The sequence below is a fragment of the Oreochromis aureus genome, linkage group 23, assembly GCF_013358895.1.
Source record: "Oreochromis aureus strain Israel breed Guangdong linkage group 23, ZZ_aureus, whole genome shotgun sequence".
NCBI lineage: Eukaryota > Metazoa > Chordata > Actinopteri > Cichliformes > Cichlidae > Oreochromis > Oreochromis aureus.
The window spans coordinates 20,567,970-20,595,257 of record NC_052963.1 but is presented as its reverse complement, the minus strand read 5'-3'; the positions used below and the strand labels follow the sequence as shown (position 1 = coordinate 20,595,257).

The 27,288-nt window shown below is 41.1% G+C and overlaps 1 protein-coding gene across 4 annotated transcripts; it reads right to left on the bottom strand.

The window, feature by feature from the left end:
• Window positions 1-68: 68 nt before the first annotated feature.
• On the bottom strand, window positions 69-25,828 carry si:ch211-113j14.1 (cytochrome P450 27C1). 4 transcript variants are annotated; one of them, XM_039606299.1, is made up of 10 exons: window positions 25,682-25,828; window positions 25,341-25,602; window positions 24,484-24,674; window positions 23,401-23,600; window positions 23,114-23,311; window positions 22,857-23,020; window positions 11,407-11,573; window positions 6,028-6,109; window positions 5,717-5,953; window positions 69-2,410 (listed from the first exon to the last, which is right to left on the bottom strand). In XM_039606299.1, the coding sequence occupies exons 2-10, from the start codon at window positions 25,590-25,592 to the stop codon at window positions 2,294-2,296; spliced, it is 1,608 nt and encodes a 535-aa protein (XP_039462233.1). In that variant the 5' UTR covers window positions 25,593-25,602; window positions 25,682-25,828; the 3' UTR covers window positions 69-2,293. The 4 variants fall into 4 exon arrangements, with proteins under 4 accessions (XP_039462233.1, XP_039462232.1, XP_031591695.1 ...); XM_039606298.1 differs by lacking the exon at window positions 25,682-25,828 and having other exon boundaries at window positions 69-218; window positions 2,277-2,410; window positions 25,341-25,666; XM_031735835.2 differs by lacking the exon at window positions 25,682-25,828 and having other exon boundaries at window positions 25,341-25,666.
• Window positions 25,829-27,288: the final 1,460 nt, after the last annotated feature.

Sequence of the window (27,288 nt, the reverse complement as noted above, 5' to 3'; positions counted from 1 at the left end):
CTTGATATGCACCAAAGAGATTAATAAAAACAGATATGCAAAGCAAAGTGCTTGGAGTTAGACAGGCATTTTCACACACACACAGAGTGTTTTATATTAGGACTCATTGTTATACAATTACAGTGATTATATAATGCAGAAGGCAAGATTTGGGCATTAGGTTAAATTTTGTGTGAACAACTCTGCAGAGAAGTCCATTTTCTCTCTTTCTGGCTTCTCTGAAAGAGGAAGAAAGATATTAAATTACTTCCTGCACAAATATGTTTATGAAAGATAAAACAGCTCTTTTGTGTGTAAATACATGCACAAATAAAATCTTTAAAAACTTTAAAGGGAGAATTTCACTTTACTAGTTCATCATCAAAGACTTCAGAGATTCACTTTAGCCAAAGTCAATGTCAAACTCAAAGTCAGTGTAAAAGTTAATGAAAGGAAATAAAGTATTGTGTTTAAACGGCTTTAACAGCCAGTGTACTCTCAGATCTGACAGTGCAAAGAAGTTATACTTGAGTAGTAACTAAAAACTAATAACATCTGTTTTGCAAATACTGTTACGGGTTAATAAACTAAGGAGCCACATGCACAAACCTAAAGGAGGTTTAAAAAAACAAAAAAAACATGCCTTTAATGGCCGAAAAACTCTCAGAAAATCCAGAACTAGTTCAGAGGGCTAAAACTAAACAGAATTCCAGGAAAACAAAAAGATAAACGATACAGACTGACATGGTTGGTCTATGTATGTTTATGTATATATAGGTGAAACTAATGACGGTAGGAAAACACTCACAAAGGAAGCAAAGCAAACAGGGTTTATTTTGTTTTGTTTTTATGAAATGAAAAGAAAAAAAACTCCCAGAAACATGAGAAGGAGAATTAATTGGAAGGAGTTTGGAAAAAGAGAAGCACGGTGCTCAGAGGATCTTACAACAACAAGACTGTGCCAAATTCATATTATTACTTTACTTTTCCTAAAAATAAAAACAAATGTATACTTTATTAATTTATACCTCCTCAGAGACGTTCAGTGTGCCTGCTCCAATCTGGGTATAAAAGCATTAATTCGGTTTGTTTTTTGCCTAAAGAATTACAATATAATTTGTGGTTTTAGGAAAGATTTTGGCAGGTTTTTAAATATTTGTTTTTTTCTTGTTTTTATAACATATGGTAAATTTGCAGTTTTGCTGTAATCTCACACATTTGCATATTATATTTTTGGTTTAACATTAACATGTTCTGTAACTGTGAAAACAAGTAAGCAGTTAAATAAAGTAAGTGAGGATGTAACGGAGAAAGTAAGTAAGTAAGTAAAGTAAGAAAGTAATTTACAAAAGTAAAATTGAAGTAAGGAAAGTAAGCAAAGAAAGAAAGAAAATAAGTAGGTAAAGACCAAAAGTAATTAAAGAAAGTAAAGTATGTAAAGTAAAATGTAAGTAAGTAAAGTAAGTAAGATGGTAAGTAAGTAATGAGTGGAAGTAAAATAGGCCTGTCCAGGGTGTACCCTGCCTCGCCCTAAGACTGCTAGGATGGGCTTCAGCCCTCTCGACTGTCCTCGTTTACAGTCTGCATGAAACATCAGGAATTCATGTGGTGATGTAACTAAGATGCACTTTTAGTAGTCCACCAGTACAGTCTGGTACCAAGCACTGTGGGTTTCATTTGTTTTTGATGAATTCTCCTTCAGAAGGAAACTTTTTAGACTCTTTGGTTACGTTACTTCCATTGTGAGGCGGTAGTCAGAGACTCACAGAGAGAGAAATTGCCAAAACAAAACAGGAAATGACACAAAGCATGCAGAAAAAAACAAATGTAGCCACAAAAAACATGGAAAAAAAAACTGGACACTAAGAAGGGATCTTAATTAAAATGATAACAACTATCAAATAATAAAGGAAGACCATAATAGACGTTAGCTAAGGAAATATAAAGAAATACATATAAAGATAAATATGTAGATAAATTATGTGCTTATTTCTTTAAAATTATAAATGTGCCCATTAAATGTGTTCCTAAAGAGAAATCCCTGCATGTGTCAACCTGGCTTGAGGATTTACTCACTACCATCACTGCTGAAATTTGTTAAATGCGGCTGCTGACAGGAATCTGCACCATGCGTTAGTGCGCCACACCCAGATTGGCAAACAACAGAACTGGCCTTAAATTTTTATCTAATTACTCATTTGTACCTCTGTGCAGTTTTAGCCTGTTGCTCAAACTAAAGTTACACTGAGAAAGAAACTTCTGGGAGCACTTTTATTGTGAATGCACGAGCTGCTTGCCATCACTGGTGCCATCTTCAGGCTCTGGGGAGGAAGCGCAGGTTGATGGGCTTAGCGGGGATGAGCAGCGTCCGAGTTTTGGCCTCCACGGTCGGTGCACCATCTTCAGGCTGGATCTCGTAATGCTGCATCAGCTGCAGAGCAATAGCAGGACTGTGTTAAAGAAATTTTTTTAGATTTGAGTCTCCTTAGCCCATAAATCGTCTGCTTCCTCTGTTAATTATAGGAGATATGGATGTCTTAAAAATGATTAAATTCTTAAGAATAAAATTATAACGAAATTATTTGCACAAATTATGAAAACAAGCGAGTTAATGCAATTTTTAAGACCACAGCTTAGAAAATTTAAGATCTTTTTGTCATAAAATTATTATATTACCATTCAACATAACACTAAGACACTTGCAGCCTCATTTCAGAAAGACCTTCCCTGCACATCACAATTTTTTTGAAGTAGACCTATTATGCTTTTCCTTAATTTGTTGATGTGAGGTTTATAAGTCAGAGACCTCTACATCAACCAAAATCTATGCACTGTATCTGTATCTGTAAAATCCTGGGCTTTCTATTGATGCCACATTTGTGGAGGTTGTGCTAACTTTCCTTTCAAAATAATGGAAATTGCAGCTTCCACATTTTAGCCATATGCCATTAGCCATACGACATTATGATTGTATTGATAAAACACAAACTGTTTTTTACCAAAATGTTTTTTCGATATTAGATTATCTTCAATTTAGTAGGATTTCAGAAATCTGCAGTCATTTTAACACTTTCAATGCCAAATTTTTATTTGCTGTCCTTCGTATTGGACAGCAGGACTTAGTATCTCCCACTTGTTGTGACTGAGAGAATTTTACCCAGAATTGTAGAAGGGAAGTCAGACGAATAGCTATGTGGGGATGATGTGGAGGAGGGCCGGATATTAGAACAGGAAGGTGAAAGCTCAAAGGATTTACCAGATTTCAAGCAGCCTGTGCAGGGACAAAGTGACCACACCCATTATGGATAAGAAGCAACGTGTAAGCTAGGGCTCTGAAGTTTTTTTTCACTACAGTATGTAGAAGGAGAAATAATATCCTCCTCAGTTGAATTTAATCGTACTGAAATTGGGTGAAAGACTTTTAAAGAAGAAAACAGATCAACACCAACCACAACCACAAAATCTGAAGGCCCTCTGACAGAAGTAATGAAACCAGGTGTCAGGAAATGTCAAAACACACAAACCAAAGGGAAGTGCTCATCTCTTAACACTAAAAGCATTATTTACCAGAGCTTTGTGTGTAGCAGGACTCGGATACCCTGGGACCATAACATTCAGTCAAATCAATGAGCCGAGACAAATTCTTCAAGATCAAAGTTCAAGTTCATAAATCATCTTGATGTCTCTGATAAGGGGAAAAATAACAACCTCTGGAATAATCAGAATTTTTAGAAGGGGAGTTTGAGTTGTTGTTGGCATGGGACGAGGTGGAGGAGGGCCAAACATTACAGTAGGAGAGTGAAAGCTCAGAGGAGAACATGCCGGCTTTTTCAGTAGGATTCACACACACACACACACACAACAACACACATGCACACAAATATTGTAGCTAAAAGTTTGATTACCTAAGTTATTTACTCTGTTGATTTGCAGAACATAACATATATACTAAAAGTGCATCAAACTGCACTTCTCCTTTCTTTATAAATTCACTTTGTCAACAATTAAACCTATTGGGTTAACATTGTTTTTAACACGAAAACAGAACAACACTGATCACAACCACAAAGACTGATGTTTGCATTTAAACGCTAATTATGCAACCTGCATTTTGAAAATGTCAAAACACACAAACCACAGGGAGATTCTCATCTCTGAAAGCAGCCCAAACATTCTTCAGCATATCTGTTTTCATATTCTCATATCTATGACGTGAGTTAGCAGTTAACAGGTCGTAGTTATAGAAATTTCAACAAGCTGAGACAGATTATTTAAGATTAGGCAATCTGTCGATGAAAAGAATAATGTCCTAAAGCGCAACAAGGTTGCATCAGTGCAGATGAGCAGACATTTGCCTTCCCACAACATCAGCGCCCAAACTTACACAATATTTATCATCCATAATAAATGTCAGGCATTTTCATTTTGCCCCAGCTCAGCCCTTTAAAAACCTGGGTTTCCCCCTCTGAGCTTTCGCCTTCCTTTTTAAAAAGCTACTCTTTTAAAATGATGTTTTTGTGTTCAGACGTGTCTCCTTCATCCAACTAAATGTTCATTAAATACAAATAAATTTGACCAAAAATACAAATAAAAATGAAAACAATACCATAACATGGCATCATTCTGTAATCAAGCAGGACCCAGTGTCCACTACGAGGGGCAGAAGATAAAAAATAATTTTTAAAAAATGTAACATGTTTCGTTTGTCCACAGCACTTAAATGAGCTGGGTCTCAGAAGCATATTGTAAGGTAAAGACAGAGAAAACTCCAACAATCAAAAGACTGCCTCTGAGCACGCACTTGGCAACAGTGGAAAGGAAGAACTCCCTTTTAAAAGGAAGAAACATCCAGCAGAACCCAGCTCAGGGAAGGGCAGCCATCTGCCGTGACCGCTCGCCGTTTAAATGTGAACTAATAGGTTAAAAATACAAAATCTGTGGCGCTCTAAAGGTGCTGACTTTTAACACCAGCCTGAAAAGCCACTTTAAGCCAGCCGGCTTCTTCATAAGTATTCAACAGTCTGTAGATGTCCTTAGTGATAAAGATAAGACAATACAGGGGAAGTGATACAACATGTCTCAGTGCATTCAAGTGCTGGAGCTCCATAAGAAGGAGCTTTTCTATTTTGTTTGGCATTCATCTTTTTCTTTTTCTTTTTTTTTGCAATCAGTCATAATTACGAAACGTGGGGTTTGTAGAAATTCCTTCTTGCAGCTTCCTGTTGCTCAGCTAGTATCTGTAGACTGCAGAAAGACAAGGTACTGCAGCTGCCTTCACTTGGAGAGAACATCTAGTGTCATTTTCAGCATTTATTCTTAGTTTTATTAGAAAGAGGTACTTATTTAAAAGTCCTGGGTTTAAAAATAATTTTAAATATTTCAATTCAATTCAGACACTTTATATTGTAAGTTAAAACCTACAATAATACCAAAAAAAAACAGAGAAAAAGCCAACAATCTTTCAAAATTATCTAATACTATCAACAGAAAGTGAAGAAACTACAACAGTGTTCCGGGTTAAAGGGATGTTAACTCAAGTCAAACTAGCTGGGCTGTACTTTCATGCAATACCAGTTTCTACCACATGGTGCTTTCTATAAGCAGGCGAGGGAGGCTGGAAAAGGGCAATCCTGCCAAGGAACGCAGCTGCCCCCATGTGTGCAAAGATTGTGCAGAGGGTACAAAAGGTACCCTTAAAAAAGCACTATCCAGGAGAGAGCAGCTCTGCATCACTCACCCTGGACAGAGCAAAGTGCATCTCCATCTCTGCCACCCTCTTCCCCACACAGGCTCGCACCCCGACACCGAACGGGATGAAGCTGTAAGGGTTATGCTGGTAGAAGCCGGGCCTGGCTCTGTCGCTGCAGCTATTCGGCGTGTCACTGCGAAACCACCGCTCTGGGAGGAAGTGCTCTGCATTTGGGAACTCGGACTCATCGTGGCAGGCTTCATAATGGCACAGATGGAACTGAGTCTGGAATAAGACGGCTTATTTTAGAGAGATGCTTAAAGACATACGAGTGTATGTGTGTAACTGTGTCTTCCTACCTTCTTTGGGAACCAGTAGTTATCCAGAATCACCTCGTTCTCCGAAACAAGGCGTGCGTTTCCAGGAGCCACTGGATACAGGCTGGTTGAGGAAGAAAGAAACAAATCAGCCTCCAATAAGACATGAGAGATGTTTCCAGCTTTGTAATCAATCGCAGCTGACATTTTGGTTTTTCCGTAAACTGCATCAGAAGACGGACAAAATACATGAGGCCACAGCCAAAAAGGGCAGATGTTTACTGAAAGAGGGCTGATTCAGCTCGCTTCCAACTAAGTGTTTTCATTCGTGCTCTACTAGAGGAGCTTTGCATGATTCACAGTTTAAAAAAGGGGTTAACTGTCTTATATCGTGCCACAGAGCATGCCCCAGTCAACCCTATGTCTGAAACAAGCCTCTAAACCTCCTCAACTTTCTTCTGATTGGCTGCCCCTCATGGGTGGGGGTTCTGCCTCTTCTTCTGCTCTTTATTGTTAAGTAGAGACAGTCTTAGAAACCATTAACTATTTCAGAATTCACAAAAACCTGGAAGAAACACTCAACTGAGGAAGTTCATTAGATCATCACAGTGTATTCAGAGCAGTGACAGCATCCCTTTAAAAATGAATTCCCCCAGAACCAAACAATCAGCGTTTCTTATGTACAAGAGCTCTAAAAAAAATGAGACTTGGCAGTTAAATTCTAACATATGTGGTCATTTAAGTGTACTCCACAGACCCTGGACAGACCCTCGGTACACTTCGCTCTGCTATGGAGCGTCATCAAAGTCTAATCAGACTCAAACTCTTTATTTCAGTAAATGAATTCATCAGGAAATCACTTCCTTGAAATGATCTCTTCTTATTGCTTTCTTTTATCTGAAATAACTTTTTTTATAAAGAATCTTCTAAAGTGCTTTGACCCAAAAAATAAATAAATAAATTCAAACAGAAGGCAAGAGAGAAACAAAGCAGAACCAAATGCAAGGAGAGTGGAAAAAATACTGTGTAGACCAGTCTGAATGCATTTACCCTGACCTGAAAGTACAACTGTTTAGTGCTGGAACCAAATTTATTATTGTTCCAAGGACAGAAATATGAAGAACCCACATGAATAACAAATTACAAACAACTCTGACACTGACCGACGATCTGTTCAGGATGTACCCCAGCTCTCACCCAGTGCCAGCTTGAATAGGCTCCAATATGCCTGCAACCCTAAAATGGACACGTGTGAGTGGACAGAGGGATAAATCATAAGCATCTCAAAGAACAGCAAGGACTCGAGCTAATTTTATGCTTTAAGTGCAATTGGAGAACTGAGAAGTTATTGAGAAGATGGTCACAGTGACTCAAAGACAAAATATGTAAATAATATTTTCAAATAAATTTTGGATGACACAGGAGTCATATAATCTATTTTGTTTGTAACAGTTAGAAGTCTAGGAGCTGTAAATAGAAAGTGTGGAAGTGGACGAAGTGAATAGTGAACAGTCATTGGAAAACTATTCTCATAGTCACATGCAGTCCGGCATTACTGCTTCCACTGGGACCTGGTTCCACTGATAAGGGGCCTGAAAGCTGAAGGCTCTGCCTCCCATTCTACTTTTAAATGCTCTATAAACCACAAGTGAATCTGCGGCAGCATAAATATTCAAATATTAATAACAACAATATTGATACCTTTTGGTTATTATTTAGAGTATTTCTAAACACCATAAGCCACAAGATGCTCAGAATTGCAAAACTATTTTTTAAAAATGCATGCAATGAAAATTAAATACTATCATTAAGGAAAAGCTCATTTCCATCGGCTGTATCCGCAAGCTCATTCTTTCTGTCACAACCCAAAGCTTGTGACCATAGGTGAGAATAGAGATATACTCAGCTCTTTCTGCTGCACTCTATTATTGAATTTTCTACAGTCGTCAGACTTTTTTCTTATTTCTTGCCTTAGAGGTGCAGGCGTTCCTCTTACAACGTTGTCACTGCTTTCTCCATACATGGTACAATACGTTCAGGTACATGGTTCATTATATAGCCTTTTATCAGGTACCAGAATGTATGATCATTTTACTCTTTTACTCACTTACAAAATTTTAAATAATATGGCGTCTAGCCTATGAAACAGTACACATGTTTCATAAATCTGACGGTAATTTAGTGTAGGAACTAATTTTTTCCACAGGATGAGAACAGACGAGACCAAAGTAGAGACGTTTGGCCAAAATGCACGAAACCTAACACAGCATATCAGCACAAAACACCTCATATGAGCTGTCAGCACGATGGTGGAGGGGTGATGATTTAAGTTTGTTTTACAGTAAATGAGTCAACCATGAAGTCCTCTGTATACCAAAATATTCTAGAGTCAAACCTGTGGATATCTGTCTGACACTTCAAGCTTGGCTGAAACTGGGTCACGCAACAGGACAATGATCCCAAGCACAGCAATGGTCCAGTCAAACTCCAGACCTGAACCTGACTGATGCTGTTGACCTTAAGAGAACTGTGCATAAACAAATGACCTCAAATCTCAATGAACTAAAGAAGACTGGGCCAAAAACCTCCACAACGATGTGAGAGACTGATAAAGTCATAAAGAAAACCATTTCTGCAAGTTATTGCTCCTAAAAGCTACTGAATGATGGCGGGTACTTCGCTTTCTACATGGCTGCACAGAGTCCTGTGAAAACATCGTGTATACATGGAGGTATTGTGTTACAGATGGGAGAACTGGATGGGTCAGAGCAGACTCCTGGAACAGATAAAACCAGCTTTAATTTACCGATGGTTCTCACTGAGCATGACCTGCCCTTCATAACACTAACAATCTGGCTGGAACAGCTTAACTATAAACACAGAAAATAAAGAAAACACCACCACCACCACCATACAACTGCTTTTAAACTAGAAGGGCGGTCAGACAGAGCTCCACCGAGGCCAAAAAAACCATATGCAAATAAGTACACAGGTAGCTTTCCGGGCAGACTTGGACTTGTTTTTTTCTGAAAGCTCTAGCTACAGCTGCTTCTCCACAGAGCAGTTCATTAAGTGTGGAACGTGAAGTTGTTGGGGATGGGTCACAAGAGGTCATTCGCAATAAATCAATTAGTACAAGACCTTGAAAGTGCAAAAACAGTGAAATATGTAACTTTAACCTTGTGAACCTTTACCCCTCTTAATGATACAGGCTGAATCAAATCATCGCCCTTGTGGGATAAAACCTGTTGGGATGGGTGCAAAATGCAAATAATCCCGAAGGATTTTTTGACTCTGGCATTGTCACTGTCATGATTGATTAAAATTTTTTAAAAAGGAAAGAAATGATGACACAGCTATGTGGCTTAAGAATTGCTTACTTAGTATTATTCTTCATTTTCTGACCCCAGTTTGACCCTGAACTCACCGTTAGTTAGAAAGAACTTAATCCACTGATTGAGAATAAAGTTCAACTTGTAAAAGAAGGACAAAGTTAATCAGTGAAAACTCAAAAGAAAAAGCTTCATTTTCCTGTTGTGTCATGATCAGAGTCGCCAGTAAATGTTTGAGGTCACAGTTGGACCAAACCGTGTTGGGAAGGCACCATCACTCCACCACAGATGACAATTACCGCCACAGAGGATGTCTGTGGGATTTCTCAGGAACTCACGCACACATTTTCCTGTAATATGCTACTAGAGGTGGACTTGGTCCAAGTTAGAAGTGACTGGAGAAACTGGATCTGTCACCAGGGGTTTGTGGCAGAAGTCTTGCAAGGCAGAACAGAATTAAATGTTTTGTGTCACATCTTTAAAAGTACATACCAAAATGTATTTATTTATTTTTTAAGGATGGTATTGTCTTTAATTGCTCAAGAAAATGCCACCAGTATTCTGAGTTTGGCATGGAGGGAGTTTTCAGCCTTGGCCGGTTGTGTATTTTGCTCTTATTCTTACTGTGATATGATTTGCTGACTGAGGGTTTTTGATAGGTGTCTGTCACAGAGACGACAGAGAAGCGGGAACACAGCAAACGCCATCAGTAATCCTCGAGATTGTTACTTTTTTTTTATCTTTCATAAAAACACACCTCTCTGAAATTTAGTCATCTAAGGTGTGTGGCAGTGTAAGAACAACACAGCAATTTTTGAGTTTCAAAGGTGATGACACACACTGAGCAAACCATTTTGTACACAAGCAGCCACTTGATTATTTGCAAGTACCACATGGGTTTCCATTCTGCACCCGCAGAGGCAGGAAACAGACCAAAACAACATATTCAGCATGAGAACTTCCTGTGTGTGCTTCATTTAATCAAATTTTCAAAGAAAAAAAACAGCATGCATGTGTAGCTGAAGGTTTTCACAGACTTGAACTCCCTCAGTACGAGCTTTTACCACTAAATATCCTGACGCTTATAACCTGTGGAACTGAGGCATAGGACTACAAAAGCACGATTCTATTAAGACTCAAACTTGATAACCACATGTTGCTTTTAATGAAGCTCTGACTTGTCTAAGTAAGTGATCTTAAAACAGTTTGACATTGCAGGGTTGGGCCGTTCTCATGAAATACTCTATAAAAGTCCTGAGCCAAACCTCATTTCTCTATAATTTGCTTCCAAAGGGCTTTTAAAGTGCTGGAAAGCATCGGATTGACAGCAGCTTCATCTTTCATCAAGACATTGATCCCAAACACACTGCTAATGCAGTAAAATCATACCTGAATAGAAAAACAAACAGTGGAACACCATCAGTCATGGATCGGCCTCCCCAGAGCCCGGACCTCAACATTATTGAAGCAGTGTGGGATCATGTTGACAGAGAGCAGAACAAAAGGCAGAAACATCCAAAGAAGAGCTTTGAATGTCCTTCAAGAAACCTGGAGAAGTATTCCTTTTATCATGTCCAAATTCAACTCTGCTGTCTAGCAGAAGGTTTCAGAGCACTTTATCATTCTGTTGGCAACCTTCATGAAGTTGCCAGTTCAGTCTTCCAGCAGGATTTAGCACCTGTGTGGGAAACTTACATGAGAAGCTTTGGCACTCACTGGAATTTCACATCCCTCCAAATCCTTGGAGGGATGAGAAGTAAACGAGAGGCATCCAAAAAAATCCCAGCTTTCACAAAGTCTTGTTACTGCTTGTCTCAAACTCAAACTGTTCCCTGTGATGAATGACTTCACATCACTCACTTGTGTAGTTTGGATGAGTGGACAGCCAAGTTTTGAAAACATTCAGTGCAAAACACCAACTTGATGATTTCCAGCATGCAGATGCAAAATACATCACGTGTTTGTAGATTTTTTTTCATTTATGAATTACAGACTTGTTTTTAAAACCATCAGGTCTTCGATTAAAATGCTTACGGTTAAGAAAAACTTGACTCCTTTGAGAGACAGACGCAAATAGCTGTCAGCTCACCGTAATGTCTCCTTTATGACGGCCTTCAGGAAGGGCATCCTGCTCAGGTCGTCCATGGTTGGCTCCCGCTTGTCAGGGCAAACCGAATTCACCTCGCTGTAAAGTCGATCCTGAGCCCTGCTGTCTCTCGCTAAGTGATACAAAGCCCACGACAAGGTGTTGGACGTCTGGAGTCAGGTGGGAGAAAAATGGAAGAGGGTGAGTAGATACGTAGGTAAAAATTAGAGGTAAAAACATCACAAAAAACTTAAAACAATTATTACCGTGCAAGTTATTGATGTACATCAATGCTTACAACACAAAAAACACTATAGTGTCTCTTTGTCCACCGAGGACGCTATCACCATAGCGCTCCACACTGCGCTGAGTCACCTGGAGCACAGAGGAAGCTATGTGAGAATGCTCTTTCTGGACTTCAGCTCAGCATTCAATCATATCATCCCGGAGATCCTGGTCCAGAAACTGTCTCACCTGGGACTCTCCACCCCGATCTGCCTCTGGATCAAGGACTTCCTGACAAACAGACCACAGTCTGTCAGACTCGGCCCACACCTGTCCAGCACCATCACACTCAGCACCGGGTCTCCACAAGGATGTGTTCTGAGTCCCCTCCTGTTTACGCTCTACACATCCGACTGCTCCCCTACCCATCTCTCAAACACCATCATAAAGTTTGCGGACGACACCACTGTGGTTGGACTCATCTCAAGGGGGGATGAGTCGGACTACAGAGAGGAGGTCAACAGACTGACTGAGTGGTGTTCAGTTAACAACCTCCAACTGAACACCACGAAAACTAAAGAACTCATCTTGGACTTCAGGAAGGGCAGAGCAGACCCGGCCCCACTTTACATTCACGGGAACCGTGTGGAGAGGGTACACTCCATGAGGTTTCTGGGCATGCAGATCTCTGATGATCTCTCCTGGACTGCAAATACCACTGCGGTGGTAAAAAAGGCCCAGCAGCGTCTCCACTTTCTGAGAGTGCTCAGGAGGAACAACCTGGAGGAGAGGCTGCTGGTGACATTCTACAGAGCCACCATAGAGAGCATTCTAACGTACAGCATAACAACATGGTATGCAGGGTGCTCAGCTGCAGACAGGAAAGTACTGCAGAGGGTCATCAACACAGCCCAGAAGATCACTGGCTGCTCTCTGCCCAGCCTGGAGGTCATTGCAAACTCTCGGTACCTCAACAGAGCTGGCAATATCATCAAGGACCATTCTCACCCCAGTAATCAACTGTTTGAACTATTACCGTCAGGCCGACGATAGAGGTCACATAAAACCAGGACAAACAGATTCAGGGATAGCTTCTTCCCCAGAGCTATCACCGTTGTAAATAAGCACAAAAACAATTGAACCTGCTTAGCCATACCATACTGTCACTGTCATTATATTATGCTGCTATTCATACTGTCATACTGTCATTATATTAATGCTGCTATCCTGTAAATATCATACTTACTTTTGAGTACTTACGTTTATTTTATTGTACCTTTTATATTTTACATTTATATTTATTATTGCATTTTGCACCAAGGGAGTGGCACTCCAATTTCGTTGTACCCTGTACAATGACAATAAAGGCTATTCTATTCTATTTGTGATGTTTACTCGGCAGTTGCAGGGATAATTTTTCTTTCCCATCCTGCTAAAATAATTCCTTTTGACTCTGTGTACACCTCCTTCACACTCCTGAGCTCAGCAGCTGGGTGGCACAAACCATCTGAACTGAACTAAAAAAAAACTCCAGTCTAAACACACAGCAGGAGGTTAGCTCCTAATACCTGAAAATGTAAACAGGGTGGCATTATGAGAAACTACTGCACTATAAGACCTGAAATCTGTGAATGTTTGTGTAGGTTCTCAGTTCACAGTAGTCTTAAGGGCCTGAAATACACACAGGAGAAACCAAAAAACCAAACCACATACCCATGGCACAGCACAGGACGAGACTCGGCCATACATCTGCACTTACAGGAGAAAGGATATTCCAGTCTTCAGATCCCTTCTCAGGCGATTTAAACGCCACTCATGCCTTAACCCAGAGCAGGGGTCGGCAACCCGCGGCTCTTTAGTCCTTATTTTGCGGCTCCGGGTGGTTTGGGAAAATAGAAGAAGTATTTCGCTGAAGTGCATTTTATTTGTGTTTAGTTCTTTTTTTTAACTTGTAGTTCTAAATTGGAAGATTATTGTGATTTTGAAATATAAAAATAAAATTATATCTTATTATATTTTTCATCGCTCAAAATAAGCATCACACTCGGGGAAACCGGTGTACCCGCCGAAGCGCCGTGCATTTATCGAGACTTTCAACCCCAGATAGGCCAATTATGGATCTTCGAATCCACATTATGTCGGCAGCTGTTCTCCACCGTGAACTATGTTAAAGACAAACACCGCTCCCGCCTCACAGATGACAGCTTACAGTCCTGCGTAAAGATGAAAGCCCCGATTTGCAGACGCTGTGCGCCGAGGTTTGGGACCAGAAGTCTCATTGTAAACATATCACGGCAGACCCGACGATGTTTGCATGAACATGCTTTTCAGCATCTCTTTATTGACCACTTTTCACACGCGGTTGCTGTACGCATAAAGCCGGCTGTAGCTTTTCAGCTCACAGCCCGACAACACAACAGCAGAGAGAGCACAGACTTTAAGGCGGCGAGGCGTGATTGCGGTGCCGCTCAGGTGCGTCCGACTCCCATGCAGCGGCACTGCAGACCACGCCCGCCACACACATTAACAAGGTAAAATAGATATTTAGGCAGAATTTTGCAAATATCTTTTTTTTTTTTTTTTTTTGGCATAGTGCTTTTTTTCCAGTTACTTTTTAAAAGTCAGGTCAAGGCTCCAAAAGCCTTGACCTGAAAAGGGTGGTGGCTCACAACAGTTTTTGTTTGCTACATGGATCATTTTAGTTCAGCTGGGTGTCTTTCCTTTTGTTATATTTCTTTAAGAGTTCAAAATGTGTTAATTACATAAATAAAATGTAATTTTCTCTGTAGCACTTCATGGATTACATAAGCAACACACCTTAGTTTCTCCGTGGATTCTTTTAAAAAGCAGTTAAAAACCTTTCTGTTCAAACAAGCCTTTTGTTGATCTACGTATTTTATATTCTTTACATTATTTACATTTGATCTTTTACATTGTGTATAATGTCTATTGATTGTATTGTTTATTTTAATATTTGTGTACAGCGCTTTGTGACTGCCTGTCTGTGAAAAGCGCTTAATAAATAAACTTTACTTACTTACTTTAGTTGTTCACACAAAGCACAAAGGTAGAAAAACAATATATACAGTGTTATCTTCATTTTAGATTTCAAAAAGTATTTGCGGCTCCCAGTGGGGGTTTTTTTGCGTGGAAACCGGGTCCAAGTGGCTCTTTGGGTGTTAAAGGTTGCAGACCCCTGACCCAGAGGTTCCCAAAGTGTAGGGGGCGCAGAGCCATTGCAGGGGGGGCGCGGTATGAAAAGAAAAAAAAAAAAGAGCACTTGGACACTGTGGACAGGTTTTTGACGGGGCTCCCACATAAACGCAAAGCAGGAGATGAAGCATCGCCAAATATGTTTCCAAACCAACTTCCTTCCAAGCCAAAGACTAGAAAATATGGTGAAGCATATCTTCCCTTTGGCTTCACCTGCACAAGTGCCGAGGTAGGTCTCCCCTGCAAAATTAGTTTCCCTGCGTCGGGAGCAGCGCTGGGCTCTCCAAATCACGGACAAACAGTATCCCACATTCTTGATTTTTAGTTCACAAACACTTCTTGTAATAACTACTCCTGACATTTTGGACATGTTAGGTCTTTATGCAGTAAAGTTACAGTGGGATACAAATAATATCAGGCTGATCCTGCCGTAATTTGTTCCCCCGGTTCAAATCCCGGACAAACAGTATCCCACAGCTGTTTATGTGTTTAAACCCATTTTGCACAGAGAGGCATTTTTTGAAAAATGTATTGACAGCAATGTTGAATATTATTACACAGGAAAAAAAACAACTACACGTAAAATAATTACACCGTGACGCCTCTGCCTTTCTAAATGGAGGGACAGTACCTGCGTGTGTATGTAAGCGTGTAAAACCTGAAGATAGTCAGATTAACAGTAACAGTATTTTGTCTCTATCTGCCATTCTGCAATTCATGTCATGTAAACAATAACGCGGCGCACAGCGTGATGTGAAAAGAGGCACATACCTTTGACGTTGCGTGACGAACTCTGTAATCCTCGTCCACACGTAAACGCAAAAAAGGAGTTTTAAATAATCTCCGTTTTCGGTGAATCGCAACGCCGTTTACGTGTTGACGAAAGGCCCAAACGCATAGAAACAGCTGCGTTTTCAAAAATACCCGTGTAGGTGTGGACGTAGCGTAAAAGAGTTAGTAGTATATTTTATTACTACCTGTAATTTATTGCCGTTTACTTGTATTTGCTTAATTGTTTACTAAATGTTTGAGGTGTGAAATAAACCGCAATGGAGTTTGTAAACAAAATCTGGGTGTGTGTGTTTGGAGGATGTGTTTGTGCGGGGGGTTAGGTGGTGGGGGGGCGCAAACATTTTTCTTGTAAAAAAGGGGGGCCTGGCAAAAAAAGTTTGGGAACCACTGGCTTAACCCGTGTAACCTAATAGCTCACATAATGGCGGGGTAGGGCAATTTTCACAGAGGATCCACACCGTGACCCCTGTGATGGTCATGGACCACACCTTGGCTCATGTGACCCAGACTAACTCTCTTGACTTGAAGGCTCAACTCTCAGTACCACCTACATTAAGGGTTAAATTACTCTCTATAAGATTTTATTACCCTCTTAGGTGAGGGGTGAAACATTTGTGTGCACACTGCTCAGAAAGGACACGCAGAGGCTTTTCTGCTATTGGCAGGTTTTCTTATGGCCTGATCTCTTTAGAAATGTTACTAAAACAATGAATAAGCTCACTATAAATGTAATACTCTAACATCCTTGTATTGAGACTCTCCCCTCTATGCACTGCTTTGCATTAGCTTCAGATCAATAAACATCTGCACTGTTACATTCAAATACCAGTATGACTGCAGACTTTAAATATTTCTGGCTTGCCTTTCTTACATTCACATACATGCTGGGTCAGACTACATCTCTCTCCCTCATTCAGCAGCAATCACTGACATCAGAAGCAAAATAAGCAATTTAAGTTTCACACTCCAAGGCCGAGGCAAACAGCTGCGCGTCACTCATGACGTCAAATTCAACTCAGTATGACATAAGATTAATGGGATTCAACACGACACTCCCCAATAATCATTGTCTGGCACATTCATACACCTTGGCACATCCTTGCAGCACACACTCACACACCCCATTAAACAGGCTCCCTCCCATATCGTTCTTGTTATTATGATTTCTTGCTATAAAGCTTAGAGGTGAAGGAGACTCCTTAGGTATAAAAAACAGGGATTAAGGTTTCTGGACACCATACTGAAGCCAACTCAAACTCAACTCAAAGGACCCTTTTGCCTCTATTGGTGCATTCCTGAATAAGTCTGAAGTTGGAATTGCCAAATTCCCAGTGAGCATTTGAGACAGCAGTGTCCGCTCAACTCAGATTTCCCACTCACAAAGTTGAACCACCCAAGAAACTGCAATCTAAAAGGTATTCATGTTTTGGGGGGCTCTTTAGCCTTTACTTCACTAGAACGGTGAAGATAAGAAAGGAAGTGCAAACAGAGAAAGGCACACAGTAAAAACCAGAAAAACAATTATTTCTAGTCTTCTGGAATTTTCTTTCCCATCTGTGAGCACACACAATCAACAATGTTTCAGGAACAGACACATCTTATCTTAAAACCCAAAGTCACTATCTCCTCACCACATTTTCATCTCGTTCACCATCCCTTTTATCTTAAAAAGAAGATGGCTTTATTGAAAGCTATCTTCTTCACTTGATTTAAAAATAGAAAAGACTATTTTAAAGGATGAATCATGAAATTTGCCGTATGTGAAAAGGAAACTTCTTAAAATAATGGACCCTATCTTCCTTCCTTTTAAGTTAACCTTAAGATCAGCCTGTTACTTTTCCCCTATCACGAGCACAGCGTACAAATACTGATTAAACAGTGTGAGCTTTATCTTTGCCCACCTTGGATAACCAAGATGCCCGGATTACGCAAACTTCCAACTTGCTGCTTGTGGCAAAGGATGGGGACAAGCCTGAACCTCACCAGGGAATGCCGTCAAACGGGCTCTGTGACAGCTTGCTGTACGTGCCGTACCAGATGTGATCCCTACTGGGCTCGTGTCTGTTTTGAATACCAGAGGTTTTGATTCCCTCGGGCAAAACTGAAACAATTTTGCTGTAAGTAATGTGTTCGCTTCTCACATGAAAACATTGCTGGGTAAAACAAAAACAAATCACTGCTGCTGGTTTTCTCGCCATTAAATCTAACTGACTGATTGCAGTCAGTCCAGGCAGCCGGTTTCTGTCGACCTGTGTCAAGAGGGCACAGAGCTGGAAATCTAGTGTTATTGCTATTATGAATCAAAGCTTACATGGTTGTGGTGGAGGTGTAGGTTGAGTGAGAGGCTGAAAAACTTGAGTCAGACTGAAGTCAGGACAAACAAGTCCACACCTTGAATTTTGTGTGCTAAATGAGCTATGGCAGTCTGTTAGGTTCTCTACATGAGCAACACAGAGGTTATCTGTATCTTCTTTGTTGTTCGTTGCACATAAGACGCCAACATGTTTGGAAAAGGTTTGGTAATTTTGCAATGTAACGTAATATGGATGAATAACCGCTTTCCTCACTCATACGTCCCAAATATCAGAATCTAACACAATCTCCTGTCGGAAAGACGGAGATGACTGTCAACTGCCTGGAGACAGTTTAACAATGAGTCCACACAGGAAAACAAAATAAAGGTTCAGGTAGCAGATTCAGTGTCAAATGAGGCACAAATAATTGTGTTGCTGAGGTTTGTAGGTCACATGTCGCAGACCCTGTTTCTTAAAGAGTTTGCACACTGACAACAAACACCTCTTAAAGCTGATGATGTTAACAGTGGTAGTAACATGATCTTTTAAAAAAGGAGAATCAGAGGGGCCGCGTCATTTTAGAAGTAAAGGTAGGAAGAGGATTACCTGTCATGGCTCTGGGTCCGTTGGACCCAGTATGTTGAGTTTATTATATTATGATTTGTTCTCGTATTCTCTTGTTGTGCTATTAGTGATTATGATGATGATGATTATTACTTCTGGTTTAGGTTTTGTTTTCTCCCCCTCATGTTTAGTTCAGGTTCCATGTGTTTTATTCTGTCTCTCTTTCAGTGTCCTGTCTGCATCCTCGTGTAGTGTTCTCTTGTTTCCTGTTTTATGGTGAAGGTCTGCGTCTCTTGTGAATGTGTTCAGTCTTACCTGTTGTCTCGTCTTGTTAATTACTCCCAGCTGTGTCCACCACCTGTGTGTAATCTCCCTGTGTTTCTCTGTGTGTATTTAAGTCGGGTCTTCTGTCTTTGTAGTTGCTGGTTCGTCTGCGTTATTTGGTATGTTATGGTCTGCGTCTCTCCGTCCGTCATTCTGTGTATTTCCCCGTGCCTCCCTGCATCTCTGTTTCTGTTAGTTTTTCCCAGTTTAGGTTTTCTTAGTTTTACGCTCATCCTCGCCATCTCTGTTGGATTTACTTTTGGGTAATAAACTCACTTGCACCAGAGCTGCCGCATCTTGGGTCCTTAATAATTCACACACGGCTTGCCCCGGCAATCCGTGACATTACCACTCTAAAAAAGCTTTCTCAGCATAAAAGTGTAAAAAAAGGATGGAATTTATCATCTAAGTCCATAATCTTATTAAAGAACGAATAAAATCCAGACACATTTATTTATTAATACTAATAATAACAATAATAATAATAATAATAATAATAATAACTTAAGGTTTGTACTGGACAAGATAAGCTTTGAATATCTTTGCCATCATTGCCTGTGAAGGAGTAAAATTCCAGTCCTCTAGAACAGCGGTCCCCAACCTTTTTTGCGCCACGGACCGGTTTATGCCCGACAATATTTTCACGGACCGGCAATAAGGTGTCACGGATAAATACAACAAAACAAAACTAGTGCCGGTACCGAAAAAAAGAAGATTCATTCATAACACACGTGAAAAGACCCAGGAAAACTGAGTTAACGATAAAAACGATAACAAAATAACGCTGAAAACCGATAAAAACCCTGAAAACCATACATTTTACACCTGAGCCTCAACTCTCGCGGCCCGGTACCAAACGACTCACGGACCAGTACCGGTCCGAGGCCCGGGGGTTGGGGACCGCTAGAATACAGCCTTGGGGGGGTCACAATTAGGAGATCTATTTCATTACTTTTGAGCTTGAGTAAATTAGATGACATCCTTGTTTTAATTTCAGACAGCTGACAAGTGACTATGGAGTGTGATAGGTTTGGTAGTGATAAAGTTTAGGGTCATCAGCATAGGAACGGAAACAGAGATCACGGCGACAAATGATCTAGCCAAGGGGGATCATGTAAATGAAGAGAAATGGTCCAAGCACAGAACCTTGAGGCACACACCTTGGTTAACCAGGGCAGAGCGAGGGCCTTCCATTGTGTTTGGTTGGACACAATGGAAACCAGGAGAGTGCTGTACTAGTGGGTCCAAGATAGTCAGATAGATGTGAAAGAAGGAAAGGAGGAAAAAACATGTCAAAGGTAGATAAGGCCATAAGGCTGAGGATGCTAATGTGGCTAGGGTCAGCAGCAATGAGAAGGCTGTTACTTGTTTTGATGAGAACAGTCTAAGTGCTGTGGTGTCCTCTGAAGCCAGACTGGAAGGCTTCATAAAGCTCTTGGTTGGACATGTTGATAGAGTTGGCTGGGCTCTGTTCTTTTGAAGAGTTGGGTCAGTAAGGTTGTTTTGCTCCAGATCTGGCTTATTGAGGACAGGACTCACTTATGCAGTTTTGAAAACTGAGGGAACCACTTCAGACACCAGGGAAGTGTTACGGCCCCTGGCCTCGGAAGAAGTGAGCCAGCTTCCTACAAGCAAATTCAAGCATGCCAGCACCCACAGACGATTGGCTGGCTGGGAACCAGTGCCAGCCTTCCTGCATGTAAATTCGGATGTGACAATCCACACAGACAATTGGCTGCCTGAAAACCAGTGGTTTGCACTTCCAGTGAAAGGGACCATTTAGCGACTGACTGTACTCACCTATGTTCTACAAAAGGCCGATGAACATTCATTCAGGGGTTGCTGCTTTGGACTGAGTGTGCAGTTTGCCACATATGCTTCTGTCTGTGAGCCTTGCTTGTGAAACTCTGTTTAATGTGTGGAATTTGTGTGGATAGTAATTAGTCGTGTTACTGCCAGTGAGGCTAGCTTTAATTTCTACTCGTACATGAGCAAGTTATTTTTGTATTGGTTATTTTCCTAGTGGTTCACTATTGGTTTTCAGTTCTGAGTTTTTTTTTCTGTAAATAAAACTTTGCCTTAACTGATCTCCCTTGTGAGGGTCTCGTTTATGTTACCTCCCTGTCCCCTAGCAGAGCCGGGTCGTAACAGGAAGAGATGATGGCATCATCTATAAATGGCCACAGACATGGCTTGACCAATGGTGTCTGCATGGGGTCCAGAGTGCATGTGGAGGCTCTGGCCTGAGAGATCCACTTGGTGACCTAAGAGGAATCCAGAGGAGAAAAAGGAAAAAGAGCATCCCACAAGGTGGGATGAAATCCTGAAGCCGATGTGTAACTGTTGCAAGCTGCTGATGGATAGAATTAACTTTTCTCGGAATACTTAAAGAAAGTCGTAGCAGAGGTCAGGGGTACCTGAAGAATGAGGTGGATCAAGGGGGTGAAGTAGCCGGTCCAGCAGTCTGGAATGGCTTTGCTGATGACAAATGAGGAAAGAGTAATAATGAGTCTTGGCCTGAGAGAGAGTTTCTTTACAGGACCTGAGCGGGTCAAGGGAGTTGAGGCTGCTGGATATGCTGTTATAAAGTTTGACAGTCTTAAGGTTCTTTTCCATTAGCACCTACTCAGCTCGACTAGACCACTCAGTTTTTAGGGCTTTCCATTAGATGGTAGTACTTGGTACCAGGTGCTTTTTTAGGAGTTCCAAGTGAGCTGAGGTGAGCCAGAAATGTGACATCAAAAGACTGCATGCCATTGATTGGCGGGGGAGTGAAGTCACTGGATGAGTCATGAGAATAATTCCTTCACAAGAAGCAAATCCACCATTTTCAAACCCGGCAACAGGGAAATGGCTGCAAACACACAAGTCCACTGTTTCTGTCAGTAATTGTATTTCAGACAAGTGATGCTTTATTGTTGAGTGAACGGGCATTCAACAGCATGCACTGCTGATGTTGGGACAGGTCTAGAGGGAGTGGTGCTGTCAATATAAACCAGTGGTCTTAGATTGCTCAGAGCACTCCCACAGGGATACTCTGTGAAGAAATTACGTATTTGCAATCAACAAATCTGGTTAAAAACTACAACGCATTTCAGCATTTTCATGGCTGTCAAACTGATATTTAGATTAGATTAGATTAGATTAGATGAAACTTTATTAATCCCTCGAGTGGTTTCCTCCAGGAAATTCAGTCTTATATGCTTTTTGGAGTCTTTTTTAGTTTACAGAGTGCAAAATCTTGGGAGGATAATATTTAAATGAATCACATAAATGTTTTTGACAAAATTTGCTGCAAACTGTACTAAGTCTAAGCCTGAAAAGCACGTCCCATGAGACGTTATCAGATTGGGTGTGCAAGAGCAAATGGCTTAAAGATGTGAGCATGGTGTCGAAACTTTGGTTCCATCCTCTGACTCTTCAGAGTTCTCACCCTGCATGTTTAGAGGAAGTCCCACACATTCTGGCCTTTACTTATACTGGTGTCTCGATTAAGCTTAACCAAGGTTCACACCCAGCATTGGAGGGAGAAGGGAGGCCCAGCACAAGTCATGTAAGATGGTCATTTCAGGCAACCAAGTTCATTTTTATAGCAAGCTCATGATCTCTACTCAGAGATTAGTCCACAATGTAAACTAAATCTCTGGCTTCTCTGGATGAATCCAGAATGAGCTCCACCTGTCTCGCTGCTGTCTGTCAACACCACCCCACAGCCCTCATCAATTTCTAACAGAGAAGATCACTCAATCAAAATATATTGATTCTCCATTCGATACCTCTCAAACAAGTTTAATCATGTCCTTACACTGTATTAATTTTGTTAGCAGACACTCACTCCCTAATTCTGCTCATTTTTTGACCCACTAATCTTAAAAGATGTCAGTAACTGCTGGTTTACAGCAGTAAAAATAACAAGTAAAAATAAAAGGCATTTTGGAGCAGTTTAAACTGTGACAGTTAACCAACATTTTTCCTTTCTACCAATAGTCAACGAATGGATGAAGAAGAGACGTATGATGCTACGGCATTTTGTTTCCTCACCGTGTCGACTCCTCCCAGCATCAGCTCTGTAACGCTTATGTAGACTTCCGCTTTGGTCAGCTTGTCAGAAGACAGCAGGTTGGTCAGGTACATGCCCTCTATAGGCTCATCCCTGCTCACCTGAGCTTCAATTTCAGCCATTCGTCTGTCGATAAGCATCTGAGCTGCCGTGCAAACACATAGAAGATACAAATGAACTTAAAGCGAACCCAAAACAGCAGAAATCTTCCCTTTTGTGTTTTTTTTCTGTTACATACCTACTTCATAGAGGTCATCCCAGGCCTGAACGAAGCGTTTCCAGAAGGGGAGGATGTTGCGGGTCCATCGTGGGAAGAGAAGCACCATGTCAGCAAACGTCAGCATGTCGTTAACAGCCTTGATGAAGCGAAGAGTCTCATGGGGAATCTCCTCCTGCAGGCACCCCAGTCTGGTCTCAAACAGGATGGAGGATATACCTGTAAATAAAATATTAATAAATACATAAATAAAAGAGTTGCAAACCCTAACCTGCACCCCTTTTGGGTTTAGTTGCTGTCCCTCTCACCTTCAAAGCCAAACTTGTAGAGCTCAGCTGCCACGTCCAAAACTGTGGCTTGGTCCTGACTGCGAGTTCGTAAGAGCTCAATGCGTTGCAGCAGATCTCCAATCACCTGCTGGATGGTGGAGGCATAGACCGATACCTCCTGTAGCTTCAGCATCTTGGGGTTCAGGGCACTGCGGATGCGGTACCACTCTGGTCCTGTTCTGTAAAATTAAAAGGGAAAAAAGTTAAAAGGACCAATAACAAAACTCTGAGGAACTCCAGTAGCAGGTTTTGCCAAAATCAAAGGACAATTTATCATTTATGGCTTTATAAACTCTGTGTTATGGTCAGTATCAATCAGCAGAGACCATCAAGGCTCTTTTATAGGTCCTCAGCTGTTTTGTCGAGAAAGGATAATAACAATAAGAAGAAGAACAGGATGCTACCCCCACGACACAGAAAAAAAGTTGATTGATTAACTTTATTAGAGAATTATGGCTGTTTAAAAAACTTTTGGCCAGTTTCAGTTTCAGCACTCCTTTATGGACCCGCAGTAGATTTTTGTAAATTTTTTCTCGTTAAATGTTCTTAAATACATACCTGTACTATGAAGGACCCCTGAGGAACGCCAGTACTCTTTTATGAAATCAGACTTTAAAAGTTTTTTAGCTTAAAAACATTCTTCTCAAGCACCCGATGGATGCCTCCACAATCCACCAGGTTGCTGCATGGGCTTAACTTTACCAATTTTTTTTTCCAAAAATTGAAGAATTACTTTTAGCTTATATAAGAGATAAGATAAGATAAGATAAGATAAGATAAGATAAGCCTTTATTAGTCCCACACATGGGACAGCAGAAAGTGGAAAGTGCAAAATTACAGCAGCAAAATGGAACAGGATAAGATAATAAGAATAAGATACTATATACAATAAAACGAAATACTATATACAAATACTATCTTGTCATAAAATGGCTATTTGAACTTTTCATTTGGTTATTATAAGTCAGAGGAGCTCTTCTGGGCTCCTTTCTGGGTCCCTGGCTGTTTGTAAGGAATTTCGGACACATGAATAAAACTTTTGTTGACATCATCCACACTCACTCTACATGGAGTCCATAGGCCTGGCCCCTCAGCTCCCTGTACTCCTTCCAGTGGGGCATCTCCATTCGGACTGGGTAGCGGCCTTCCTGCTGGATCACCTGAGCAATGAGGTCAGGAGTCGCCACATTGACTAAGTCAAAAGGGCCAAACTTGGAGCGCCAGATGGGCCCATACAGACGCTTCTGTAAGCCCTACAAAATTGAGTTATTTAAAAGTGTAGTTTACAGTAACAAAGACAATGAGGACATGAATATCTGTTTAATTACAATCACTAATTCCATTATTTTTTAGATTTAATTAAAACTAGACTTTTATTCAAGCTAGTTTTAAATAGATTAATCTAAATAATACTTAATATGATTAACACTTTGAAAAGCTTTTTTGTAAGGAATTTGGGAAGCTGCTTTCAGATATTACTGTATAATTACTATTCTATAGCTAAAAACGTAATACCAAACCTGTTTAACTTTTAGGTCATACATCTAAACTAAGTAAAATGTTTAAATGAAACCATCTAAAAGTATTGGTCCACACAAACATTCTCTCTGTCCCACATTTAGTTTGCATGGGTCGATCACCCTGTCGGCAACTGTTTGCGAATTCTTTTCATTCTGGCTGGACGTCATATAAAATCGAGCCAATACAAATAAAAGTGAACAAAAAAGCCAAAATGTTCGTTCAAAAGTTTGAAAGAAAGTAACATCCCTGAATGCGTTTTCTCGAAACACTAGCAGCAGCCGTGGAAACAGTTTTTGTTGTCGGCTGAAGGTCATCTCACACTTGTTCTACTCTTTAGTGCAAATGTACAAACAGTTAAAAAGTTGTTTTTTTTAAGCCACTAAATTCTTTTCCAGTACCTGCAATAAGTGCATCTTTTCCGCGTATCCTTTGACCAACAGCCAGTACATACTGGTGGACCGGCTGGGCCCCGGTAAGTCATCAATGCTCTTCAGCTTAACCGCCTCAGTTGCTGTCTGCACGTTCAGGTTTCTTCTGGCCGGGATGGAAGCGAAGGACGCGGGTCTGAGCACCGGAGCGACCCGAAGCGCCGTCCCGGAGCAGAGCGCTGGGAGGCAGCGGTACCAGGTTGCAGCAGCCCGGGAGCCCATAGTGGAAGCGCTGTGTGAAAGAGCCGATTGTGTGTGTGCAACAGAGCGTGTGCGCATTTATATGCTTGGAGCGCAGTTTGATTACAAACCTTTCATTGTACAGATCCACCCCTTCAGGCAATGCAGATCAGGTTTCATTAGCCATGGCTGTGACGCCTGTGGGGTTCACATGTCACACATTTTTTCATTAACACAACTTACCAGAGCCTCTGGCATTAAAGAAAAAACACAGACCCAAGAAAATGATGAACTTCCTGTTGTAATTACATATCATCACGGTAATACTTCCACATGAAAGGCGCATAAGTAAAGCTGTACCTGTGGTGGAATGTTGACATCTAGTGGGCCCTACAGAGGTTGCACAGGTAGAGGTGGCACATCAATACATGCCATTGCCAGAAAACAAACCAACATACTGGTCTAAAGAGCTTGGAAAGAAAAGCGTCTGGACTTCTTTAAGTTGCTTGAAGACGTTTCACCTCATCCGAGAAGCTTCTTCAGTTCTAAGGTCAAATGGTGGAGAGTCCCAGATTTAAGCCCTATGGGAGTGTCCCCCCCTTCACTGCTCACATTAATGCTGTGGATAAAAACAAAGTTCACCAGGTAGGACACAAAGGTTAACTGTTTGCCATTCCTGGACTGTGCCATAGGCATTGAAGCGAATAGGAACCTCAACATTGAAGTTTACCGAAACCCCACGGACCAGTACCTCATCTTTGACTCTCCCCACCCTCTGGAACACAAACCTGGAGTAATCAGGACCTTGCAACACTTCATCAAGTCAGCAAAGAGGCACAGAAAAGAAGATCAGACACCAAACTAGGGAGGATCAGAAAGATAAACGCAACAACAGTGTCATCTCCTATTTTGCCGGTTTATCAGAAAAACTCAGGAGAGTCTTCTCCAAGCACAACATCCCAGTATACATCCCAGTATATATAGTATCAGACCCAGCCGCACTCTCAGACAAAAACTGGTTCATCCCAAAGACAAAACTCCTAAACACAAACTTAGCAACCTAGTATATGCTGTACAGTGCAGCGAGGAATGCCCAGACCTCTACATTGGAGAGACCAAACAGCCACTTCACAAGCGCATAGAAGAGCCACCTCCACGGGACAAGACTCAGCGATCCATCTGCATCTAAAGGACAAAGGTCACTCTTTTGAGGACGCCAATGTTCACATTTTGGACAGAGAGGACAGATGGTTTGAAAGACGACTGAAAGAAGCCATCTCTGTCCACTGTGAACGACCATCTTTGAACAGAGGCGGTGGTTTACAACACCAACTGTCTGCCATCTATAATCCAGTTCTGAGATCCCGTCCCAGACACCTTAACACCCATGCACATCCTGGGCCTTCTGACCTCAGGACATCACATGATAGGGTGGGGTTAGGTTTCACAATGAGCCCACCCAAAACCCTGGCTGATTGTGAGCTACACCCATTTTCACACCTTGGCTTGTATGATTAGTTAGGGTCCATTGTCCCTCTTTGGGGGGGCACTACCATAGGGTTTAAATCTGGGGCTCTCCACCATTTGACCCTAGAACTGAAGAAGCTTCTCGGATGAGAGGTGAAACGCCTTCAAGCAACTTAAAGGATTCTTGACGCTTTTCTTTCCAAGCTCCTTAGACTACGATGACCTGGATGACTGAGAACCTTCAGTGACATAAACCAACATACAAACATTA